Source organism: Mustela nigripes, chromosome 14, assembly GCF_022355385.1.
Source record: "Mustela nigripes isolate SB6536 chromosome 14, MUSNIG.SB6536, whole genome shotgun sequence".
Classification (NCBI taxonomy): domain Eukaryota; kingdom Metazoa; phylum Chordata; class Mammalia; order Carnivora; family Mustelidae; genus Mustela; species Mustela nigripes.
Genome location: NC_081570.1, coordinates 8,050,544 through 8,074,060, shown reverse-complemented (window position 1 = coordinate 8,074,060; position 23,517 = coordinate 8,050,544). Strand labels below are relative to the sequence as shown.

The 23,517-nt window shown below is 51.8% G+C and overlaps 1 protein-coding gene across 1 annotated transcript in view; it reads right to left on the bottom strand.

The window, feature by feature from the left end:
• Positions 1-23,517, bottom strand: part of DISP3 (dispatched RND transporter family member 3) — a 48,528-nt gene that overhangs the window by 3,664 nt on the left and 21,347 nt on the right. Inside the window, exons 4-17 of the mRNA XM_059375510.1 lie at positions 15,432-15,568; positions 14,406-14,540; positions 13,958-14,118; positions 12,561-12,700; positions 11,447-11,595; positions 11,081-11,242; positions 10,051-10,212; positions 7,890-8,003; positions 6,935-7,071; positions 5,665-5,849; positions 3,753-3,883; positions 3,505-3,677; positions 2,398-2,524; positions 1,683-1,828 (exon numbers count right to left, since the gene is read on the bottom strand). Of these exons, the coding sequence (XP_059231493.1) occupies positions 1,683-1,828; positions 2,398-2,524; positions 3,505-3,677; positions 3,753-3,883; positions 5,665-5,849; positions 6,935-7,071; positions 7,890-8,003; positions 10,051-10,212; positions 11,081-11,242; positions 11,447-11,595; positions 12,561-12,700; positions 13,958-14,118; positions 14,406-14,540; positions 15,432-15,568 (2,059 nt within the window). The remainder of the gene's footprint in view (positions 1-1,682; positions 1,829-2,397; positions 2,525-3,504; positions 3,678-3,752; positions 3,884-5,664; positions 5,850-6,934; positions 7,072-7,889; positions 8,004-10,050; positions 10,213-11,080; positions 11,243-11,446; positions 11,596-12,560; positions 12,701-13,957; positions 14,119-14,405; positions 14,541-15,431; positions 15,569-23,517) is intronic.

Sequence of the window (23,517 nt, the reverse complement as noted above, 5' to 3'; positions counted from 1 at the left end):
CAGAGTCCCCAAGCTCTCACGCCCCAGCTTGTGCACACAGTTCCTTCTGCCCGCACAGCCAACTCCCAACATCCTTCAAGCCTCTCATGGGCTCTATCTCCTCCAGGAAGCCTTCTTGGAAGCCCTGAGACAGGCCTCTGCTGGGCTCTGCCAAGCCGCGGTGCTTCCCCATCAGAGCTGTTGTCACGGCCCAGCATCCTGCCCGTCTCTAGCCCTGAGCTCCGCAGAGCTGTTCCACGGGAGGACAGGCACTCAGCCTTCTCCTGGACCTTTGCCTGCTCCCACACCCACTTCTGCTCTCCCCAAGCACACCACGTTACAGTGTGTCCGTGCACATGTGTGTGTCTGAGCGTTGGTGGGGTCTGCTTGGAAGCGACACTGTGTGGTATGGCCAAGCCCGAGAGGGGTTCTGTCCTCTCTCAAACTGTCTAGGGCCTCAGCCTCTGAAAGGCAGAGGATTCTGACATAGGTCAGACGTGGGTGAACTTGGGGACCGTTACGCTGAATGAGATAAGCCAGACACAGAAAGACCAGTGCTGTCAATTCCGGTTACCTCGGGGGCGCAGAGAAGCCAGGTTCCCAGAGACACTTCGTAGAACAGTGGGTGCAAGGGCTGGGGGAGGGGCGGGAGGGAGCTGGTGTCTCTCGGGACAGAATTCCAGAGGCGGATGGTGGAACTCGTTGCATCACAGTGTAAATATCCTAAGCGTTACTGAACCATTCTTCCAAAATGGTTAAGATGGTCAATTTTACAATGCATATTTTACCACAATTTTTAAAACTGCCTGGGGCTTTGAAGTGGTGTCTACATGAGCCTGGGGCTCCCGTGGAGGAGGACTGGGAGGGGCTCTGGGGCTGGGTGCGGCGACTGGCAGATGGCGGCAAGGAAAGCAGGGCCCCAGGCCAGAGCACGAGGCCTGGTTTTCATTCCCCGCATCTCTAGGTGACGGCCCTGCTGCTTCCCGGGCCTGCCAGACAGCGGGGAGCGACATCCCACCCTGAGCTTCAGAGGAGGCCTTGGAGGCCGGTGGGGAGCCGTGATTGGCACAAGGAGACACAGAGCGCTCCAGCATCAGGGCTGGGACTGGACCCCGGGTCTCAGCACACGGGCAGCAGCGGCAGGCTCGGCAAGCCTCTGGAGCCAAGCAGCATGGCCATGGGGCCTGCAGAGGCCCAGGTCAGGCGTGCTCGTGTGTGTGTGTGTGTGTGTGTGTGTGTGTGTGTATGTGCGCGCGCACGTGCGCATGTGGGCCTCCCTCCTTGGGCCGAGTCCAGGCAGTGTCAGTATGAGGGAGGAGGCAGTGAGGGGTGCGGATGGCGGGTCCCCTGGCTTCCAAGCTTCTTGGAGGCGGCCCAGCACCCAGGACTGTGGCCTAGCGCCCAGCGTCCCAGAGCAGCAGAGGGGAGCGTTCTGAACTTTCGCCAGGGCTCTCCACCCCAGAGGCGACAAAGCAACATAGGCCCTGGCATGGGGGGAGCAGTCTGCATGGTAGAAAGGGCAGTGCCCTGTGGTCAGACGTCTGGCTTCACACTTGATGTTGACACCCATAACCGTGGGAGCCAAGGGGAGTCACTTCAGCTCTCTGGGCTGCAGTATCCCCCCCTCCATAGAGCCGCCTCTCAGATCTGGGCCGGGCGCTGAGAGGAGAGCCCTGGGCCTGGCGAGGCCACGGGGAGCTCACCGACTCGAAGGCCATGGAGATCCACTGCACCCGGCCCTCCCTGACGCCCACCGCCCCGTGAGACAGCTGCCCCGGGAGCAGGTTGGGCTCGGGCAGCTCCTTGCACTCAGGATGCAGCATCTGCAGGAAGGACGAGGTGCTGTAGCCTGTAGGGAGGAAGGGGGGAGAGAGGCGGTGGGGCTGGGGACCCTGGGAGCACGCCCCTTCCCCTCCCCGCCCCGTCCCACCCAGGGCACGTGTGCACCTGCTGGGAGGGCACGTAGGAGGGGCCCTGCCCTCCCCCCAAGCCCCTGGCCTTAACATGTGTCGGTCACCAGGGGCAGTGGGCGCTAAGGTGACCTGCAACAGTCATTTGCCGCTGGGGTGGAAAAGGACACCTTGGGTCTCCTTCAGCAGAGCCCTGGCATGACCTCGCCCGGGTTAGTGGCGTCCACCCCAGCCCTGGTTGGGAAAAGCCACTCTGGCAGGTGTGCCCCCACACACGGCACACATCCCGCACACTCATGTACCTCCACACCAATCCGTGTCGGGGCACGATTTGGCTCTAGAAGTCTCACCCCCTGCCCCTCGCCCCAGTAGGGACACAAACTCCAGCAAGGACGTGTGTCTGCCGGACCCCTGCCAGGCACGGAGGTCCTCGTGGCGGCCCGCCCTGGGAGGGGCAGCACGGCCTCCCCGGTGTGTCCTCCCTCTGGCAAATGGCTCTCCCACACACCTGAGGGCAGACACTGGGCCCCGCCTGGCTTCACCAGCTCCGAGTTCCCCGCGATGGCCTTGCAGAGGCGACACAGGTGCCCAATTTCTTTGAAGAGATCAAAGCTGCTGTCATAGACGACACTGCCCTTTCCCAAGGAGACACAAGTGGGCACGGGCCGCTCAATGAGTTGGGAACTCGGTCCTGAGCCCCACCCCAAGGGGAAGAACCTCCCCAGCCCCCGGCCACCATCACAGACATCAGACTGGAGTCTCTGCATGGTTGCCTGAGCCCCCTGCCCGAGACTGCTCTGTCCCGCTCAGACCAGCACCTTCTGCTCCCAGCACAGACCCCTAGGCTCAGCCCTGCTTTGACTCACAAGCTCTTACCCTGGGCTTCCTCCTGTCTCTCGCTGCTCCGCACAGCCAAATCTCCGTCCTCCCTCGACTGCTTTGTGTCCTCCCCGCCTCCCCCCCTCTTCTGAACACCTGGGGGACTCGCGGTCGGGACAGAGCACACAGATCCGGACTATCCTGGCTCCCGAACTACTTCGGGTCTGAAATCCTGTCTACCCAGCCAGACTGACTTCTCAAGGCAGGAGCTCTGACCTTGTCACACCCACGGTCCTTCCCACACACACTCAGCACCCATCCGTGTCACACAGACCCCATGGCTCCAGCAGTTTCTCTCCCTTCCAAAGCCCAAGAGCCCAGCGCAGGGCACAGACATCTACAGGGCGAGGAGCCTACACAGAGGGGAGGGCCCTGCAGTCAGGCACAGAGCAGGGGCTGTGGGTACAGGGAGCGGCCTCCTGCAGGGCGGGGGGTGGGGGGCAGTTTACACACCTGCATCTCCCTTAGCTCCGTTCTAACCCCTCACGGTGAAGGGCAACCAGCCCAGGCCCACAATGTACCCAGATTCCTGGGTGATTCTGAGAGCCCCGCCCTGATCGCTCCTCAAGAGAAACCACCCCTGAGGGCCCGTGGTGGTCCTGTCAGGGCCTCAGGAGCGGTCAGAGGAGCAAGAGGATGTGTGGGGAGCTGGGCCAGTGGCCGCCCGGGCTGGCGTTTGTTTGCACATCTGGTGCGGTCTGGCCCCTTGACATCTGCCCAAAGTGGGCCCATGTACCGGGTCTCCGATGACGTGGTTGTCCACCTGCCGTGTGCGGTTGATGCCAATAATGCCAAAGACCACGAAGACCATGGCCCCTGTGTCCACCAGCGGCCGCACGGCTGGCTTCCCGCAGCCCGTGTTCACGCAGGGGTTGAAGCCGAAGGTGGCCGAGAGGCGGGCCTTGGGCACTGCAGAGGGAGTCACATCTGTATGCGAAGGCGGGGCCCAGCCTCCCGAGGCCCCACAAGCCTCCCCGCATGTACCTTTCTCACTGGGCACATAGAAGAAGCCTTTGGTCGGGCCGTCGGGGCTGGAGCTGAGCAGGCAGCCGGGAGGCGCGGCGCACACGCGCCCGTGGAAAGGAGGCTTGTGGGACTGAGCAAAGTACACTTTCCTGCGGAGGCAAAGGAGCCTGGCTGAAGCCGGGAAGGCCAGGAGGTGCCTGGGAGGTGAGGCCAGCACAGCCGTGTGTGGCTGTGCACAAGGACAAGAAGAATGCGGGGACGGATTCGGGTCCCCACCCCCCAGCACGAGGATGTAGTCTCAGGTTGGGGGCTGGGATGTGGAGGTCACTCCTGGTCCCCCCCCCCCCCGTGCCAGGGGCTCCTGCTCAGCAGCCTCCGGCTCTGTGTGGGTCTCCCCACCCCTGGCCAGGAGGGTGGAGACCAGGAGTTTCCAAACCATCCTCCAGGGGGTGCAAGAGTTCGCAGAGGGGCCCAGGCTAGCCTGGCAGTTCCCTGCTCCCAAGCACCCCCTGCTTTAATGGGAACAATTACTGAGCCTCAAGATTTTGTGTGAAGCAAGTGTTCCGTGGTTAGCTTGTTCACCACTGGACCTGACATAGCTCAAGGTTCTTTCTAGAAAGTTCTAAGCTCCTCCAGGCAGCCTGATCCCATTTGCTATTGTATATATGCAAAGCAAGCCCAGTCCCGGGCTCAGGGGAGGATGGGCAGAGGGACCCCTACCCCCTGAGCCCAGGTACCCTGGACTGGAAGGGCCCAGTGAGCCCATCTTGGTCACCTTCCCCCACCTCCATGCCACTGCCCTCTGCCCCAAGGGGCTTCCAGCCTCTGTGGGTACCCAGAGCCCGAAGGTCAGGCTCGGTCAGAGACCAGAGCCCCATGTGTCCCCAGGGCAGGGTCCGCACTATCGCTGTCCAGGCCCAGCACTGCTCCCCCTTCCAGAGCAGAGCACGTGCCAGCATTAGCAACGACACTGGTTGACTTGTTAGCTGTTGTCTCCCGCTCGCCAGCCTAAGGGCAGGAGCCACATCTGTCTTGTTCACCACTGAAGCCCCAGCTCCAGCAGGGTGCCGGCACACACTCGGTGCCCCACGTTTGTTCAGTGAGCAATGAAATACAGTCTCAGTGGACACATGAATGTGAGGCCCTGGTCTGAATACAGGTGCCCCCAGCCACTCGGAGCCCCCCGCCTCCCCAGGAACGGAATGCTGTCACCCATTAAGCACTCTGGGGCACCTTCACGTGCCAGGCACTAGGCAGGGCCCAAGTATACAGAAGGTAAATATGACAGTCTCTTCTCTTGTCTCCTTACGGTCTGGCGGAACGGGGGTGGGGGGAGGAGTGGTGTGGGGGGTGGCATTTATTAAATATTTACTGAATTAATTATATGTAGAGTGAATAGTGCCTTGGAGAGGAGGTAAAAAGCGCACACATCCACTCATTTGGCCAGTGTTCACCGAGAACCCCCTGGGTGCCAGGCCCGACGCTGGGGACACAGCGACAGAAATGGTCAAGGATGCTCCCGAGGAGACAGGTTATAAACAGGTCAGAGTGATTCCAGGTGGTGCTGGGGGCTGGATAGGGAGCAGGGGGAAACGCTTGGTTCTTCTGGTCGGGGAGGGAGTTCCCGTCAGCGACAGCCTCTCCCAAGAGGGGACCCTGGAGTGGACACCTGAATCCCGGAGGCCTGAGACGTGCCTGCTACTGCACGGAGGGGCGGAGCCAGCGCGGGGCAGGGGGCAGACAGGGGAGCGGGTCCCCGGCCCATCCTCTGCGCCGGCGTCCCCCGCTCCCCAGCCCTGGGCTGGGAACTAGTTGAACACACGTGTGCATGTGGACAGGAGCCTAAAGGCACCTAAAGGTGCCTGCTGACATCTCTCGGTGGAGGGGGTGGTCCTGCTGGCCAAAAGGGGCTTATCCACGAGGCTGTTACCGCGTGTGCTGCTGTTCCTTGGCGGCCGCGTAGAAGCTGAAGTCAAACTTCCAGCCCCGCTTGGTGTCGCAGGCCAAGGTCGTCACCATCCACTTGCGGGAGGGGCTCGCCGGCTGGAGCAGCCCTACTGTAGACATACAAGCGGTGAGCTTCTTGGTGAAGTTACCCAAAGGCGCTCTATACACCTAAGCAGTGGATTGACAGAGACAAGACAGGTGACTCCGGGGGGTTGCCTCAGCCTGGGCCCAGCCTCAGGCTCCGGCCCCTCCCTCCCTCCTGGGCAGCTCCCCGACCCTGTCCCAGTACCCGCAGAGGGGCGGGGCAGAGCCCTGGGCAGAGGCTCAGGAGGCCTAGGTTCGAGTGTGAAGATGGAGCACGCCCTTCTCTCCCTGTCTGAGCCTCGGTCCTCCCCCCCCCAGCGGGGCACCTACTCTGCCCGGGTCCTGAGCTGGGCAGTGAGCGTCAGCAGCGAGAAAGATGGTCTTGGCCCCTGCCTCCAGGGAGCCCCCAGGCACAACAGCTTTAGGTTCTACTGGGGGCTATGAATGTGCCAGGATGCTAAGACCGGGGAGGAGGACGGCACACCAAGAAGTGGGTCAGTGCAGGGCTGTCTGAGGGGGTGACATTTATGCTGAGGCCTCAACGAGGGGCCTGCCATGCGTTCCGCTGGAAGGAAAGCTTTCGAGGCAGCGGGAACAGCAATGCAAAGTCTCAGAGTCAGGAAATGCCGCAGACACCGCACCATTCAGATGGAAACAGAAACCCTGAACAAATGAGTTGACCCAGGACGTAACTTGTCCAAGATACACAGGTGATTCCTGAGAGGGAGAAACTGGAGGACTGGGGTGGCCCTTAGAGGCCCTGTTCTGGGGTGCCGGAGCAGCTGCCAAGAATAGTCACCTAGCTACCAGCTACCAAGCACTTCCTGTGTCCTAAGCACTACCTACCCTTACCTCATGTACCTCCAACCCTGGTTGTCATTCATGCACCCCATTTCACAGATGAGGAGACTGAGGCTCAGAGAGATTAAGCAATCTGCCCCAAGACACACAGATTATAAATGGCAGAGCCAGGACTCGAACCCAGGTCTGCCTGACCTAGAAGCCCGTGCCGTCACTACTCTGTAGGTACCACAGACCTGGCTGGGAGAGGGTCCTCGTCTGCCTCACAGACCCTGCCTCGCCCTCCCGATGTGGCCAGGGTCCACTAGTGTGGTTCTGAGGGCCCCTTCCCCATACTGGCAGTCCACGTCACGGCAGCCCAGGCTTACCTGGAAGGAAGGCACCTCCCCGTCCCCAGGGGACACGATCTGCCAAGGGGCTGGTAGGCTGGCGTTGAGGGAGAACCTGTACACAGCCGGGTGGCCTTTACTCTTCACCTTGGAGACATACACGGTGCCTGGGGAGTCTGGGAGACAAATGAAGGGTGGAGAAGGGGCAGACAGTCACCTTGCCTGGCTTCCCTGGACTTGGAGCAGCCCACTCTCTGTTCTGTGGCCCGAGGAGCTAAGCCCTGACTTGGGCTCCTTTCTAAATGTGGGCTCTGTTCCTCTCCACTGGACCGAACCCATGGTCATGATGGGGGATGCTGGTGGTGGACGTGGGGATGGGGTGGCGGGCACGGAGGAAGTGGGAGGTGGTCGTGGTCACCGGGATGGGGCGGCACAGTAGGTGGCCACACTGGCAACGACGTTACAAGTCGTGGGAAGATGTGCCGTCTGGGCTAGGGTAGCTGCCCTGCTGCCTGTGATGGGGGCGGGGGTGAAGGGCAGGGCCAGAGCTGCGAATGACAATGGCAGGCAGCGCAGATGGGTGAAGACAGCCATGGGGTGACAAGGACACACAGAAGTGCCCCATGGGGGAGCTAATTCCCACACGGGTCCCAGTGTCCCAGCTCTGATGGGGATCTGGGCAGGGTAAGTCACTCTTTGGGGCTCAGGACACTCCTGCCCATCCCCAGACACTGAGGAAGGATCTGGCACACGCAGCAGGTCCATGGGAAGCCAAAGGCCTGGCTGGGGTGGTGTCAGGAGGGGATACCACTGTTCCGACTGAGGAGAGCTAGTAGGATAGTGGGCGAGGGCCCGAGTTCACCTCCCAACCCAACCCCACCTCAGTGTCCCCAAAGCACAGACCCTTGTTCTCATCAGGAACACCCTAGTACTAAGGCAGGATCTCCCAAAGCCACCCCCCTCCCTCACCAGCCAGACCACACTCCCCACTAACCCTGTGGGGTGGCCTCAGGCCGGCCGGCCCAGGAAACCCCCGAGCCCCGCTTCTTCTTCTCCAGAGACGTCCGGATGTTGTTCTGCAGGCTGTGGGGCTTCTCCTGGAACAGACCTACCCCCGCAGCTCGTTAGGGACAGCCGGGCCTCCCTGGCTGAGCCCGGCAGGGGAAGGCAGAGACTGAGAGAGCTGGCCACCCTAGGGACATGGGCCTCGGGGCCCCCGGCTCGGGGGACGGGCGACAGGGGTCTGAAAGAAACTGGATAGAACTGAACAAAAAATGCCAAATATTGAATTTGCAGGAATCTTAAGGCAAAAGGAAGGCACCTGTCTGCTCCATCTGGAGAAAGACACTGACACTTTCCCTCCTCACCCTCACCGCGCCTCACGCCCCTCTTCTGTCAAATGGGTGATGCTGAACCTCCAGAGGGTGGGCGGCAGGACCAAACAGGACACTGCCTCTCACGCATTTAGCTGATAAATGCTCCACAAGCAGGAACAGGTAGAAATGGAATGCCATCCACCAGCTGAGATGACAGGAGATTGTCCTGTTTGGCCTCAACAACTGGGGATGAATTTTCTGGTTTCCTTTGTTGTTGTTTCATAAGAAGAATTTTACACCCTCAAAGATGCAATCTTCACAGTAATTCTCGGAGGTCACTATCATTAACCCCATATGACAGAGGAGAAAGCAGAGAGGTTCGGGGAGGTTCTGTGACCTGCGGAGGAAGTGACAGGAAGAGCCTCATTTGGATCCTGTCTTGGTGGCCCTGAAAGCCCTTTCTGCCACAAACCCAACAGGCCTCCCAAAGGGCGGTTCAGGGAGCCAAGAGGGCCAAGAGGCTGAGGGCTGGACTTGGGCCAGCGTCCTGGCCCTTCTCTGGACAATTTTAGGAGCTTCAGCACCATTGTGGGTTTCACCTAGCTAGGAAACAGGGACTGGCTTTTTGACTCTGAGCCCCGAGGGACAGCAGGTGGCCTCCAAGCAGCAGTGGTCATGAAGTCCGATGCGTACGCACGGGCAGGAGAAGAGTTGGGGATGCGGCCGGGGCTGGCTCCAATTACGGAGGCGCTCTTCAGGCACCTCTCTGAGCTGCAGTCGATTAGCGCGCATTTGGCTAATGCCATTACCGAGGGGAAGGCCAGGTTAATGCGAACACCGCCCTAATTAAATGAAGGCAATCACAGCAGTCGGTGCATCTTCTCCTAGGAGCTGGAACGACAAGCCCCGCATCCTCTCATTTGATTCTAACGGACCTGGCAAAGCTGTATGACCTTGTGCCAGCCTCCCCTGGCCCCAACCCCAACCTCCGGCTCCCCCCTGTGAGATGAGGGCCTGGATCAGACGACCTCTAAAGCAAGGCGACATCTTCAACTCACCTCCTTGCTCATTCCTGACGCCCACACCTCATCACTGTTTCTATGGATTTCACCTCCTCGAAACCTCTTGACTCCACGGCCACCGTGAGCATGCTGGCCCCAGGCCCGCTGTCTCGGGGTCAGATGAGGGCACCAGCCTCCTGCCTGGTCTCCCGGCCAGCTGCCACCCTCACCCTCCCATCCACATCCACACGGTGCCCAGGACACTGAATCATGGCTCTTCTCTGCCTAAAATCCTCCAGGAGCTTGCCTGACTGTTAGAATCAAATGCAGACGCCAGCCCTCCAGTCCCTGGCCCAGCCCACCTGCCTTGCCTTAGCTCCTGTGACTGACTCTCTCACACTTGGCCTCGGCCTTGCCCATCGCTGGTGCTTCCCTCTGCCAAGACCTCTTCTCTTCTCTCTCAGCCTGGCTAAGTCTTTCCCTTTCTTTGAGCCTCGGCTTAGACACTGCCTCCTCCAGGAAGCCCTCTGTGATGCTGAGCTCCCCAGGCTCCCCGTTCTCCCTCCATCACAGCTACCTACTATTCCAATGCTGGCCCCTAGCAGGCAAATGGACTCCCAGAGCTCAGGAAGCCTGTCTGGCCCACGACAGTTTCCCCAGCACTTGGTAAATACCTGTTTCAAGAAATGGGGAAACACTGAGGCTCAGACGTGAAATGATTTGCTGAGGTCGCACAGTGATAGGAGCCTGGACCTTGCATCTCACAGGCTGACAGTCTTTGAGACCTGAACTCCAAAGAGAGCAGGGAGCGGGGGGGAAAACCCCACTGAACTCTCACCTGAGCAGGTGATACAGGATATGCCCTCGGCACTCAGGTTGTACTTGAGGTCCAGTAGCACCTGGATGTTGGTGTCGGGCCGGAAGAGCAGGGGGGCCCGGCTGGCGGGGCGGAGCCGGCTGACGAAGACCAGGGACAGGATGAGGACAGAGATGAAGAGCCCTGCCAGGAGAGGAGGCACGCTAGGTGGGCCCGGGAGGCTAGGGAGGGTCCTTCACAGCCCTGGGGAAGAGCTGCTCCCTTTATGGGGGAGCAGTGTGGGGGGGGGCAGTGTCCCCAGGAAGCTAGCAGAGGTGTGGCACGGCAGCTTGTGGGTGAAGCTGGTCAGGGACTGGTCCTCTGGGGTTCGGGGCTGGATGTTATCTGTGTCACTTGGGGAGGCAGACGAGAAGCTGCAAGGTTGCACTCTTGGGCAAGAGAGTACCTAACAGTTTCTAAAGAGCCCACACGTCTGCTTAATTATACACAGCCCTAAATACAGTCCGTGATTAGAATAATATGAGACTGACGCGCTACCTACTGCGCTAACGAGGCACCTCGTGATTAGAATAATAACAGCACTGAGCCTTTATTGGGCACTTACTGCGTGCCACACCCTGGGCCGAGTTCTTTCCTTGCACCGTGGTTTGCCCTCCGTCTGCCCTAGTAGATAGATACTATTCTTATCCTCAGGAACAGGTGAGGAAACTGAGGCTCAGACTGACTGACATACTCCAGGTTACCCAGCCAGTATATGGTAGAATTAGGATTCCAACCTGGCCAAGCTGGTCTGACTCCAGAGCCCAAGAATCTGCTCCACAGCCCGGTGTGATGACTGGCACACAGCGGGTGCTCCATCAGCAACAATTATGGGGGACCAGCTCCATTCCACACGGGAAGGGGAGATGCGAGACGCCAACCCAGGATCATTTGCAGGAGGGGTGCTGGACTCCCACCGCCAATGCGTCTTTTGGGGGAGTCTGTCCCCCATACCTTAGGCACTGGGGAAAAGCTGCCTGTCTGAGGGGAAGGAGGCAGAGACCCCACTTACCCACGATCACCCAGCGGCTCTTCACAGCGGACCACAGCGCCCAGTGGTGCAGCAGCTCCTGTAGCTGGGCAATAAGCTGGCCACGGCTGCCCTGGTCGGGGGCTGGCTGGAGGCTCTCGGGGGGCACAGACACCAGGGCCACATCTCCTAGCTCCAATGACACTGCCAGGACAGAGCAGCAGCCCCTCAGAGGTCAAAGGCCACCCTGGTCCCCATCCTCTCTAGGGAAGCCTAAATGCTTGATGAGGATGCCCGAAACCGTGAGCACCAGCCTGTCCTCACACTGTCTTGGCAAAAGTGACCTCCCTGACAGAGGCAGGCTCAGCTCCCGCCGGGGTCAGCAGGGCAGGTTGAGGCCACACTCACCTGGCTCCTCTTCAACATTCAGCAAGGGAATGTCATCGTCCAGGTAGGGCATGGGGCCCTGGGCAGGGCTGTCCCCAGCCCGCTGCGGGGCGGCGAAAACGTCCCCAGGAAAGTGCAGGGAGCTCTTGCGGCCACACTTCTGGTGGCAGCTGCAGAGACAGTGTGGGGGGGGGGGAACGGGTTGAGCCCCGAGGACCCCAGGTGTGCAGGGCAGGTGGGCAAGGCCCCAGCTACCATCCTGAGCCCCAACATGCTGCTGTGGACGTCTCCTGGGGGACATTCAGCACGGACTCCCAGGAGCCCATTGCCTGATCTCTTTCTGGGTCCCTCTCCCGCCCCCTTCACCCAGACCTCCGGTGCCACCACACTTCCTCTAGGGAGACAAAGGGTGACGGCAGCCATGATCCAGGGAGAGGGTCCCCTGCCCTGGTGCGGCCTGCCCCAATCCCAGAGCGCCTGTCCTCCCTAGTACCCAAGCCAGCCACCCGGGCCCCGCTCCCTGGGGCCTCCTGCCCTCCCTCTTGTCCTCTCTTACCTTCCCAGATCACTCAGCCTGCAAGACCCCAGCCCTGCACCTTCTGGCAGCAACTGGGGGCTGACCTATCCCACTATGTCTAAATTTTAGATAGACATAGTCAGCGCACTATGTCTAAATTTTACTCCACCAAGGCGAGAATGCGAGAAGCATTTAACATGGAGGCTGGCGTGGGGGCCATTCAGACCACTGGGTTGAAATTTTGCCTCTGCTGCCTACTGAATGGGCGACCTTGAGAATGTCGCCCACCCTCCCCCAGCCCTTGCTTTCTCATCGGTAAACAGGGAGAAACAAGGGAACCTAGCTCCAAGGGTCCTGGGGGGAATAGGGTCTTATATAAAAGCACTTGGCCCACTTCCTGGCATGGAGGAGTGTTCCCAAATGGTAACTACCTGGCAGGATCCTCTTCTCCCTCCTCGTGCCTGCAGGAGTGCCCAGCAGAGAACTGGGCACACAGAAGGTGCTCCATAAAGGATCAGAAAGCTTGTAGAAGGGGGGAGTTGCAGGAGTTCCTGGAGGACCTGTTATGGACATTCAGTGGGAAGAGAGCACAGTCCCTCCAGCTCTATGGCCACTCACCTGGTTTGGCAGGCGCTCTCTAACGGTGCCATGTAAAGGCTCCAGATGCCCAGGGCAGCCGGCATGGTGAACAGCACAGCCAACCAGCAGCAGGACACGATGAGAGACATGAACAGGCCAAAGTCATGGACGGCTGGGATCTGGCAATGGAGAGGTACAGGTGGGCTGTGAGGCTGCTCGGGTCCGGCATCCAGGGAGCCAGCATCCCTGCAGCCAAAGGCTCTCTGGACCCCAGACCACTCCCAGAATGCAGGGCGAGGGGAAATGAGGAGGCCGAGGCTGCCAGGAGGACCTCAGAAGGCAAGGGACTGGGGGAAGCTCAGGTCCACACTGCGCCTCGCTGCCCACAGTGACATCTGGCACGGAGTAAGCGCTCGCTAACGGATGTTACCTGAGTGACTGGGGCTCAGAGGAAGACAGCCTGTTAGAGCAGGCCACAAGTGAGTGAGGAAAAGGGAGAGAGTGCTCACAGGTGCTCCCGGGGCTGCGGAGCAATGGGGTGTCCCAGGGACACACACAGGGATGTGGCGGTCAGAGGGAAACTAACCAGCAGCGTGCAAGCCTTTGCTGCTTGTGAAAAACTTGGACAACCAGCCTGTTTCAGTCCCTGAATAATCCACAGAGGAGGTGAGTGAGGCCTGGAGGTCCTAAGGTCACACAGCCAGTCACAAAAGGAACCTAGAACCCAGCTCTGCCTGTTTTCGGGACACAGTTCTCTAGCGAAACCTGGATACTCCCAAAGCATCTAGTGGTTTCTAAATGGGATACTTGGCCTAGGTCCTTAAATGTTTTGAAGGCTCGGGTGGGCTCACTGCTTTTCGGGTTCTGTCAGCACCAAGGACCTGGCCCAAATTCAGTAACTCAGATCCTTCTCCTGAGCCCAACTCAGGGGCCTGAAGGAGCATGGGGCCAATGAGAGGGACATTGATGAGAAGGATGACAATGTAGGGTAAAGCTGCTGGGTGGGAAGAGCTCTGGACTGGGGGTCTGTGGACTTGGTCAGGCTCACCACTGACCAGCTGTGTGACCTTGAGGAAATCACGTTACCTCTCTGGGCCTCAGTTTCAGTATTAGGAAAAAAGGGATGTAATTGTACCTTTCTCATATGTCTTAAAAACTAAATGTGGAGGAGCTTTGCAAATTGTCACATACCCTTCAGGGCAGAGGTTGGATTACTATTAATGAGCATTAATAATAAATACTATTTGTATTTTTGTAATTTCTCCATTTGTTAATTTCTGGCAATCATCCAGGAGCAGGAACGGAGTCTAGGGACATGGCAGGAGCCTTGAGGCCAAGGCTGTGTGGCTGCAAGAGAAGGGGTGAGTGGGAGGAGCAAGCCCAGGGTCTATGGGCATAAGGGGGAGGCTGAGCCCGGGACAAAGGCCATCTCTCACCTGGGAAAAAACATTAGCTGCGTAGGCAGCAGCCGTGGTCAGGGAGGTGAAGAACGTGGCCTTGCCGGCCGTCTGGATGGTGTGGATCATCCGCAGCTGTGGGTCCTCCAGGTGGCTGGCCTGGCGGTAGGTGTTGACGAACACAAAGACGTCGTCCACACCTATGGGTGGTTGCCCCAGGCCAGCAGGGGCAGGCTCAGGATCACGTTGCTTTCTCCAGAATCAGACCCACGCTGGGCCTGCACCAACCCTGAGTGGCCCCCCAAGAGGTCAGGCTCCCAGACAGTCCTACTTCTCAGCCTGGAGTTTGGAAAGGCCCATCTGACTTGGCAACCCTCCCCGCCCCAGAATCCAAGTCCCACCCTCCACGCTTCCCCAGGATGAGGGCCCTTATTCCAAATCTTCACCTCCTTTCCACCCTTCCTGCCATGCCACAGAGGCAACTCACCGATGCCCACTATCACGAAGGCAGCCACCCCATTGAGGATGCCCAGGTACTGGATGCCGAAGACCACATGGTACAGGAAGAGTGCCACCAGGCAGCTGAGGCCAATGCTGGCAATCCCGAAAAAAGACAGGAACACTGGGCAGGGCGAGAGGTACATGGGTTAGAGTGGGAGGGTCAAACAGACCACACACCCTTTGGGCACACAACTGGGTCCTGCCTCATACCCTGTGTCCCCACAGAGTACCCTCCACTGCCCGGGTATGCCCTGAACAGTTCTCATGCCCAGAGAGAAGGGTCCAGGCAGGAGGCCAGAGTGGCAGAGGGAGCCATCTGAGTGGGTGGTTCACAGGCCCTCACCTTCGTAGAACTGACCTCAGTTGCTGGTAGGGAATTATTATATATTTCACATCTGTCACCCCAACAGACTAGAGGTTCCATGGGGCTAGTAAATGTGTCTGGGATGTTCATTACTGGATCTCTGGTGCCTCAGGGCACCCGACACATAGTCAGTGCTGAATTTGTATTTGTTATGTGAATGAAAGGATATCTTTTCCATTTGTGAAGGTATGATGAACCTGCCATTTGCTTGGGCAATAGAGAGTACCTACTGTATACACAGTAAGAAGCAGCCAGGATATGTGGGAAGGTAGTGTTAAGGTGAACTAAGGGACAAAAGGGCAGCTGACCTGAGACTATAAAACATGCAATGGAATAATCCATCAAGGAGGGCCCGATATTCCAGACCCCCAAAACAAAATTTTTAGCAAGGAAACAATGGTCAAAGGGTACAAGGTTAAGCATGCAGGGTCCTGGGAGCAGGGGCCCTCAGGTATGGCCCGAGCTGAATCTGGACTACAGTCCACCTGCCTGGGGTTGGAAGGTGATCTCTGAGCACCCCGCTCCACCAGCTCTGACACAGTGGATTCAAGACGTGGCATTCTGGAGAAGGCAGGCTTTGGTGGGACAGGAGCACACGGGGAAGAGGGAGGGGAGCTGGCTCTTGCTGGGCCTTCTGAGGAGGCCTACCAGAGCAGGAGGTGAGAATGTAGACGAGGGCTGCGATGCAGCTGCTGCTGATGAAGGCCAGGAGCATGTCATTGTTGAAGGTCCTGCGCACCTCATAATCAAAGAGGTCCGTCCCCCCGTATAGAACCTGGACTTTGCTGGAGGGGTGGAGAGGAAACACAGAAGTGGGTTGCAGATGGCTGTTGACATTTGGAGGAACAGGAGCTATCCATCTCTGTAATGGCTCTTTACTTTGGCTCTATGTTGAATCACCTGGGGACTTCCAAAAATCCTGATGTCCAGGCTGGACACTAGACAAATTAAACCCGAATATCTGGGGTGGTGTGGAGTCATCAGTGTTTAATCCCAGGTGATTCAAATGTATGGCCAATGTTGAGACCCTGCTTGACACAGACAATAGTCAATCACTGTCGAATCCTTTGTCATCTCCCAATCCTCAATATTCACTGCAAAACCCTAAATTCAAACCAGCTTCCACACAGCTATTCCATGTGTGGAGAATACAAGCTATTCTTAATAATAACAAAAAAATAACCAGCTGATCACATTGAGTTTTAAAATACAAACAGGAGGGACATATGCCTTTGGCCACGATGGAGTGATAAGATGAAATCTAGATTTACCCTCCCCCTAAATTTAACAACAACAACAAAAAAGAAAGAAAATATATAAAACAAGATTCTGGACACGAGACAACACAGGATGATGATACCTGAGAGATAAGAAGCAAAATGGATCCTGTGCTTATCTTCACTTATCACCTTGAGAGCTGCTGGGCTCCCTGCAGCATGATGGGTTATATATCTCATCCACCCAAAGGAGAGTGAAACTTCCCCAAACTTGATGGAAACTATAAGCCTGCTGATTCAATAAGCTCAAGCAACTAACTCCAAGTACAAAAAAAAAAAAAAAGAAAGAAAGAAAACCACAAAAAAAACCCCCAAAACCATGAAATGACAACAACGCCCATCATAGTCAAATTGCTCAAAACCAGTAATCAAAAGAAAGTCTTAAAAGCAACCTGAGGAGAAAGACCCATTACATACAGAAGAACAAAACTAAGGATGACTTCTCATCAGAAACCATGCACATGAGAGGACAATGGAACAGTACCTTTTACCTACCAGGAAAACAGCTGACCCAGAATTTTATACCCAGCAAAACTATATTTCAAAAGCAAAGGCAAAATGAAGACTTTTTCCAAATACACAAAAGTCCAGGACATATGGACTACAAGAGATGTCAAAAGAAGTCCTTCAGGTACAAAGGGAAGGATAACAGATGGAAACATGGATCTACACAAAGGAATGAAAAGAACTGGAAATAGCAAGGCATGAACAAATATGTAAAACTTTCCTATTACTTGTTTAAGTCTCTTTATAAGATAATTGATCATTTAAGCAAAAATAATAATGTAGTGTGGTATTTATAACATACATGAAAATAAAACACATGACAAAAATAACATAAAGGCCAGGAGGAAAGAAATGGTAGTATACCACTGTAAGGCTCTCACACGATATACAATATGTATAACATCATCTGAAGGTATGCTGTGATAATCTAAGGTTGCATACTCTATGCATTGATGCAAGCACCAAAATAAATAAAAAGTTATAGCTAAAAGGCTAACAAAGGAAATAAAATGCAATAATAAAAAATAATGAATTAGTCCAAAAGAAGGCAAAAGAGAGGAAAAGGGAAACAAAGAATATATGCTAAGTAGAATAAAATAAGAAAGATTTAAGTCTTACCATATTAACAACTGCATTAACTATAAGGTCTAAATACCCCAATTAAAAGGCAGATACAGTCACACTAACTTTAAAAAATTAAGACCTAGCTGCTACAAGAAATGCATTTTATGATTTTTTGAAGATTTTTTTAATTTAAGTAATCTCTACACCCAACGTGGGTCTCTAGCTCATGACCCTGAGATTAAGAGTTGCATGCTCCTCTGAAACCCACTTTAAATGTAGACACAAACAGGTTAAAATCAAAAGGATAGAAAAAGATATGCCATGTTAAGTCAAAAGAAAGTGGAAATAGTTATGTTAATAACAAATAAAGTAAATTTTAGAGCAAAGAATATTACTAGGGATAAAGAAGACAATTTCAAAATGATAAAGGGTTCAATTCATCCAGATAACACAATCAACAAATTTGACCTAATTGATATTTATTAAATACCCCACCCAACAATAGCAAAATATGTGTTCTTCTTAAGGGCACAAGGGAATATTTAACAAGACAGATCACAAGCTGGACCATAAAACAAGACCCAATAAATTTAAAAGGACCGAAGTCATACAAAGTATGTTCTCTGACCACAAAAGAATTAAATTAAAAATCAACTACAAAATATCTGGAAAATCACCAAATATTTGGAAACTAAATAACATACTTTTAAGTAACCCATGTGTCAAAAAAAAAAAAAAAAAAAGAGAGAGAGAGAGAGAGATCAGAAAGGAAAATAGAAAATATTTTGAGGTGCACCTGTATGGCTCAGTAGGTTAAGTGCCTTTGGACTCAGGTTATGATCCCAGAGTCCTGGGATCAAGACCACATCAGGCTCCCTGCTCAGTGGGGAATCTGCTTCTAGTTTTTCCTCTCCCTCTGCCCCACCCCCCTGCTTGTGTTTTTTCTCTCTGACTCAAATAAATAAAATCTTTTTAAAAAAACTATTTGAATTGAATGAAAATAAAAACACAACATATGAAAATTCATGGGATGTGCTAAAACTATATTGAAAAGGAATTTTATAGCAATAAATGCCTATATTGGAAAAGAAGAAAGGTTTCAAATTAATGACCTCAGTTTCTACTTGAAAAAGTATAACAAGAGAAAATTACATGTAAAGTAGACAGAGGAAAGGAAATAATGAAGATCAGAAAAGTTAATGAAAAACAACAAAACCAATAGAAAAAAAATCAAAGAACCCTAAAGCTAGTTTTTTGAAAAGAATAGTAAAATCAATAAACCTCTAGCCAGACTAATCATGAAAAAAGAGAGAAGATACACATGAAAGAGGTGACATCTCTAGTTCCTATAGATATTTAAAAGATAATAAGGGAATATTATGAGCCACTTTATACCAACAAATTTGACAATTTAAATGAAATGGACAAACTTCATGAAAGACTCAAAACTACCAAAGCTCATCCAAGAAGAAATAGAAAACATTACTATCCCTATGTATATTTCTTAAATGAATTTTTTAAAAGTTGAAATATCCCTGTGTGTGTGTGTATTTTTAAAATATGAAATAAAGAAATAGATTGATGAAATAGAACATTGAGACCATAAATAAACCCACATATATAAGGATAATAGATTTTTGTCCTAGGTGCAAAAGCAATCTTTGTTAAAGGGATGATATTTTCAATAGACAATGTTGGAACAATTAGATACCTATATAGAAATATGTGGCATCTCCACACACTGGTTACTGCTCAGCATCTAAAAATAACAAACTATTGATACCTATAACAACATGGATATAACTTAAAATAATTAGGATGAAAGAGGTCAACTAAATGAGTGCATACTGTATCATTCCAAGAATATAAAATTCTAGAAAATGAAAACCAGTATACAGTAATAGAAAATGGAAAGTGGTGCCTGAGATAGGGGTGGACAGACAAGAAGGGGGAGGATGGAATCATTAGCCAGGGTACAGAGGAAACTTTTGGGGGAGGTGGATATGTTCACCATCTTGATTATGGTAAAGGTTTTTTGGTGTATTCATGTACCAAAACTAATCAAGCTGTAATTTTTAAGCATATGCAGCTGGGTTGTATGTCAATTATATCTCAATAAAGCTGTTTAAAAAACCAAATGGAACATTTAAAAGCCAAGTAGAAAAGATCTTTGGATTACCTACTTTGTTGAACTAAATAGGTTAATGGATCTTTCATTAGAGTAGAACACGGAAAGATCAAGCAACTCCTTAGTTATTAATTCATTCATTCATTCATTCATTTGTATAGCATTTATAGAGTGCCTTTGAAGTTCTAGGTCCTATCTTAGTTGCTGGCTATAAAAAGACACAGGCCCAAATTTTTACTCTCAGGTATAAAGGAATAGCTCATGGAAAAAAAATATTCTTGCCAAGAACTACAAAAAGTCAGATAAAATAAAAAAATAATCTGAGGACAGTAGAGAGTATATGAGAATAATGAGGAAAGGAACTCTAGAAAGATTCTGGAAAGAGAACTTAGGAAAGGTAAATTGTCCTTCTGTGGCTGTTTTCATCCTGGAGGCATCTGCTGATTCTGAACACAGGCTGAAGGCTAAAAATTAAGTCTGGGAGTCAGATGAATTAGCAGAGTTTTGGGCAGAAACCTTTAGACCAGCGGAGTAAAATGTCAGTTTCTTTCTCAGTATTTGTACTGAGTACTGGAGCTGCAGGAAGTATTAGGCTAAAAGTCTAAGCAGAAACCTCTGAAAAGGTGACATGGAGCTTTGTTTTTGTTTTTGTAGTTTTGAGAAACAAATATTAGAGTTTGTAACCTGTCAGGGGAAAGAGTTGTGCAGAATACACCAGGTTCCCAGTTGAAAATTCTAGAGAATCAAGAGCAAACAAGAGGCAGACTGAGACTTTGCAGGGCTGCAAAATAGCCTTGACTCAGTGAAATGGTTGGCTACTTAAGGTAATCAGTTACAACTCTGCCTAGTGGAGAGAAAGATAAACTTTCTGTGCATGAAAAAATATCATCTGGACTTCTTTGTTTTTTATACACAATGTTCATCACTCAATAAAAATTACCAGGCATTGGGTGGCTCAGTCGTTAAGCATTTGCCTTCAGCTCAGGTCATAATCCCAGGGTCGTGGGATTGAGCCCTGCATTGGTCTCCCTGCTCATCGGGAAGCCTGCTTCTCCCTCTCCCTAGCTTGCGTTCTCTCCCTAGCTCTCTCTCTGTCAATTAAATAAATAAAATCTTTTAGAAAAATTACCAGGCATACTCATAGACAGGACCACATGACCAAAAACCAAGTGAAGAACAGATTACAGAAACAAATCCACAAGTTATCCCTATATCAAAAGTCAATGGATAAGGACTTTAAAATAATGATAATTAATATGTTTAAGGAGAGAAAGGATAGTATAGACAAAGTAAATAAAACTGAAGAATTTCGCCAAAGATTTAGATCAATAACAAAGGATCAAATGGAAATTCTCCACAGAAAAATGTAACATTAACCTTCAAATCTCAATAGACATTAATTAGCAGATTAGATATAACATAAGACTGGAGTATAACAGTGAACTGGAATATCTAAAACACAGAAGGAAATTAAACACAGAAAGTAACATATACCAGAACATAGAAAAAAAATTAAAACCTTGGGAAGAGCACTGAAAATACATGGAACTCAGTGAAAAGATCTAACATTTGTGTAATTAGAACTCTAAAAAGGACTCCTAAAAGGTAAAAGCAATATTTGAATAGGAAATACCCAGGAAACCCTTAAAACAGATGACAGTTATAAACCTACAGACTGAAGAAGTTCTGTGCACCCCAAGCAGAACAAATACAAAGAAAACTACACCAACATAAATCATAGTTTTCCTACTCTTTCTGAAACCAAAGCCAAAAAGAAATCTTAAATGCAGCCAGAGAAAAAAGATACGTTTCAAAGGGGCAACGAAAATATTTACAGCTGACTTTTCCACAGAAATGATGGAAATCAGAACACAATGGACCAACAACTTTAAAGCAATAAAAGAAAACTACCCATTTATAATTCTATACAAGCAGAGATATGCTTCAGAAATGAAAGTAAATTAAAGATGTTTTCTAGGCAAACAACACAATTTATCACCAGCAAACCTGCACCAAAAAAACACAAACAAACAAACAAAAAACCCTACTAAAGAGACTTCTTCAGATACAAGCAAAACAATTCCAGAGGGAAACATGAAGTTGTAGAAAGTAATGAAAAGCAACAGGGAAAGTAAATATGTGAGTAAATATAAATGAGTACTGATTCAGTAAAGTAATAATGTAATGTCTTACGGGGCTTAAATGTACATAGAATTAAAATGCATGCAACAAAATGCAAAGGCTGAAGGGATATAAGTGCAGTGAACATGTTCTAAGATTCTAGTATTATCAAGGAAGTAGTAAAAGAGATTATGTGTACTATTTTGCAATAAGTTAAGGTACATGTTGCCATCTCTTGGATAACCAATAATAGAATAATAAAAGGATCTGATTATTCTACAAGAAGATACTGAAGCCAAGTCTACAGGGATTCTGCTTGTCACCAAACCTATGAAGCTCTAAGGGGATGGGAAGGGGGGCGAGAGGCTTTTCTACGCAGGTGGAGGTTTTGACTCAGCAGCTGATCATATTACCCATAAGGAACTGTCCGTATCTGAAACCCTAAAGATCCTCCTCAGCCAGCCCCTCCCAGCTTCCCAACCCAGCAAAGCACCTTTCTTAGGAACACTCCCATTTATTCATCCATCCACCCATCCACTCACTCATTCCCAAGACAAATCCCTATATGGGGTTCCTGGCACAGGGGCTAAGCCTGTAGAAGTGAGACAGGAACAATCCCAGTCTCAACAGACTCCCAGTCTACTGAAACGTAATGACACTAGACTTCCTTAACCTTTAATGTGCAAACAAATCTCCTGGGAATCCTGCAGGTCAAGGAAAGGCCTGGAGAGTCTGCATTTATAACAAGCCCTGGGTGATGCTGACGCTGCTGATCTGAGGGCTGCCCTTTCAGAAACAAGGAATTAAACAACTAAACGACAGACTGTCAAGGGCCATGATGGAACTGGAGCTCAGAGAGGTGCAAGAACTCACTGGGACTACCACAGCTAAGCGAAGTCACTGTTATGTGACCCCAGATATGTCTACCTCAGTGTATGCTCTTTCCTGCCTCCTGTAGGGAGAAGGAAGGGCATGGTGGAAGGGGGCCGAGTGGGCTTTTGATCTGCCCAGGCTGTATCTTAATGGATGAACAGGGGGTTCCTTGGCAAAGAAACATGACTGGGAGAAGGTTCCGAGTGCAGCGACTGGCATACAAGCACAAAGGGTAAGGAGTCCAGATTAGAAAGTCTGGGTTTTGTTTTGTTTTGTTTGTTTGTTTGTTTGTTTTTGAGAGAGAGCATAGGCAGAGAATCTTTTTTTTTTTTTTAAGATTTTATTTATTTATTTGACAGAGAGAGAGAACAAGTAGGGAAGAGAGGCAGGCAGAGAGAGAGGAAGGGAAGCAGGCTCCCCAGCGAGCAGAAAGCCCAGTGCAGGGCTTGGTCCCAGGACCCTGGGATCATGACCTGAGCCAAAGGCAGAGGCTTTAACCCACTGAGCCACCCAGGCGCCCCAGAAGGAAGAGAATCTTAAGCAGGATCCACACCCAGTGCGGAGCTCATCTCAGGATCTTGAGATCATGACCTGAGTGGAAATCAAGAGTCAGATAATTAACTGACTGAACCACCCAGGCGCCCCAGAAAGCCTGGATTTTCATGTCATTCCACCATTTATCATTTTGGACAACTTCCTTAACTGTGCTGTGCCTCAATTTCCTCAACTATAAAACGGAGATAATCAGAATGGCACCTACCTTGCTGGGTCAGTGTGAAGATTAAATGAGATGTGTAGAAGGGGCTTTTGCCTGCTCTGTGCCACATAAATGTTAGCTGATTTTCACAGTCATTGCTCAATGTAGTTGCGCAAACTAATGGATGGGTAACGGAGGGAACAAGGGTATTTCAGGCAGAATATTTCCTCCTATGTATGGGGCTGGCCTGTCAGGGCAAAGGACTGAGAAGCATTCCAGTTGTCCATCAGGACTGACAGATGAACTAGCTAATTCCCTTTCTCATTGTATTCGTAGACACATACCCCAACATCTGAAAGACAACCAGAGCACTCACTGCCTGAGAGCACCTTCGCATCTCTTGGCTCATCTCCTCCTAATGCCTCCAGAAGGGTATCAGGACTTACCATTCCTATTTTACAAGTAGGGAAAGAGAAGAAGAGCGACTCACCAACTATCTCCCTGGGTAGTAGATGCAGAGAGGCCAATACTCCCTGGTCAAGAGTCTTTCCAGAAAGCCCTCTAGCA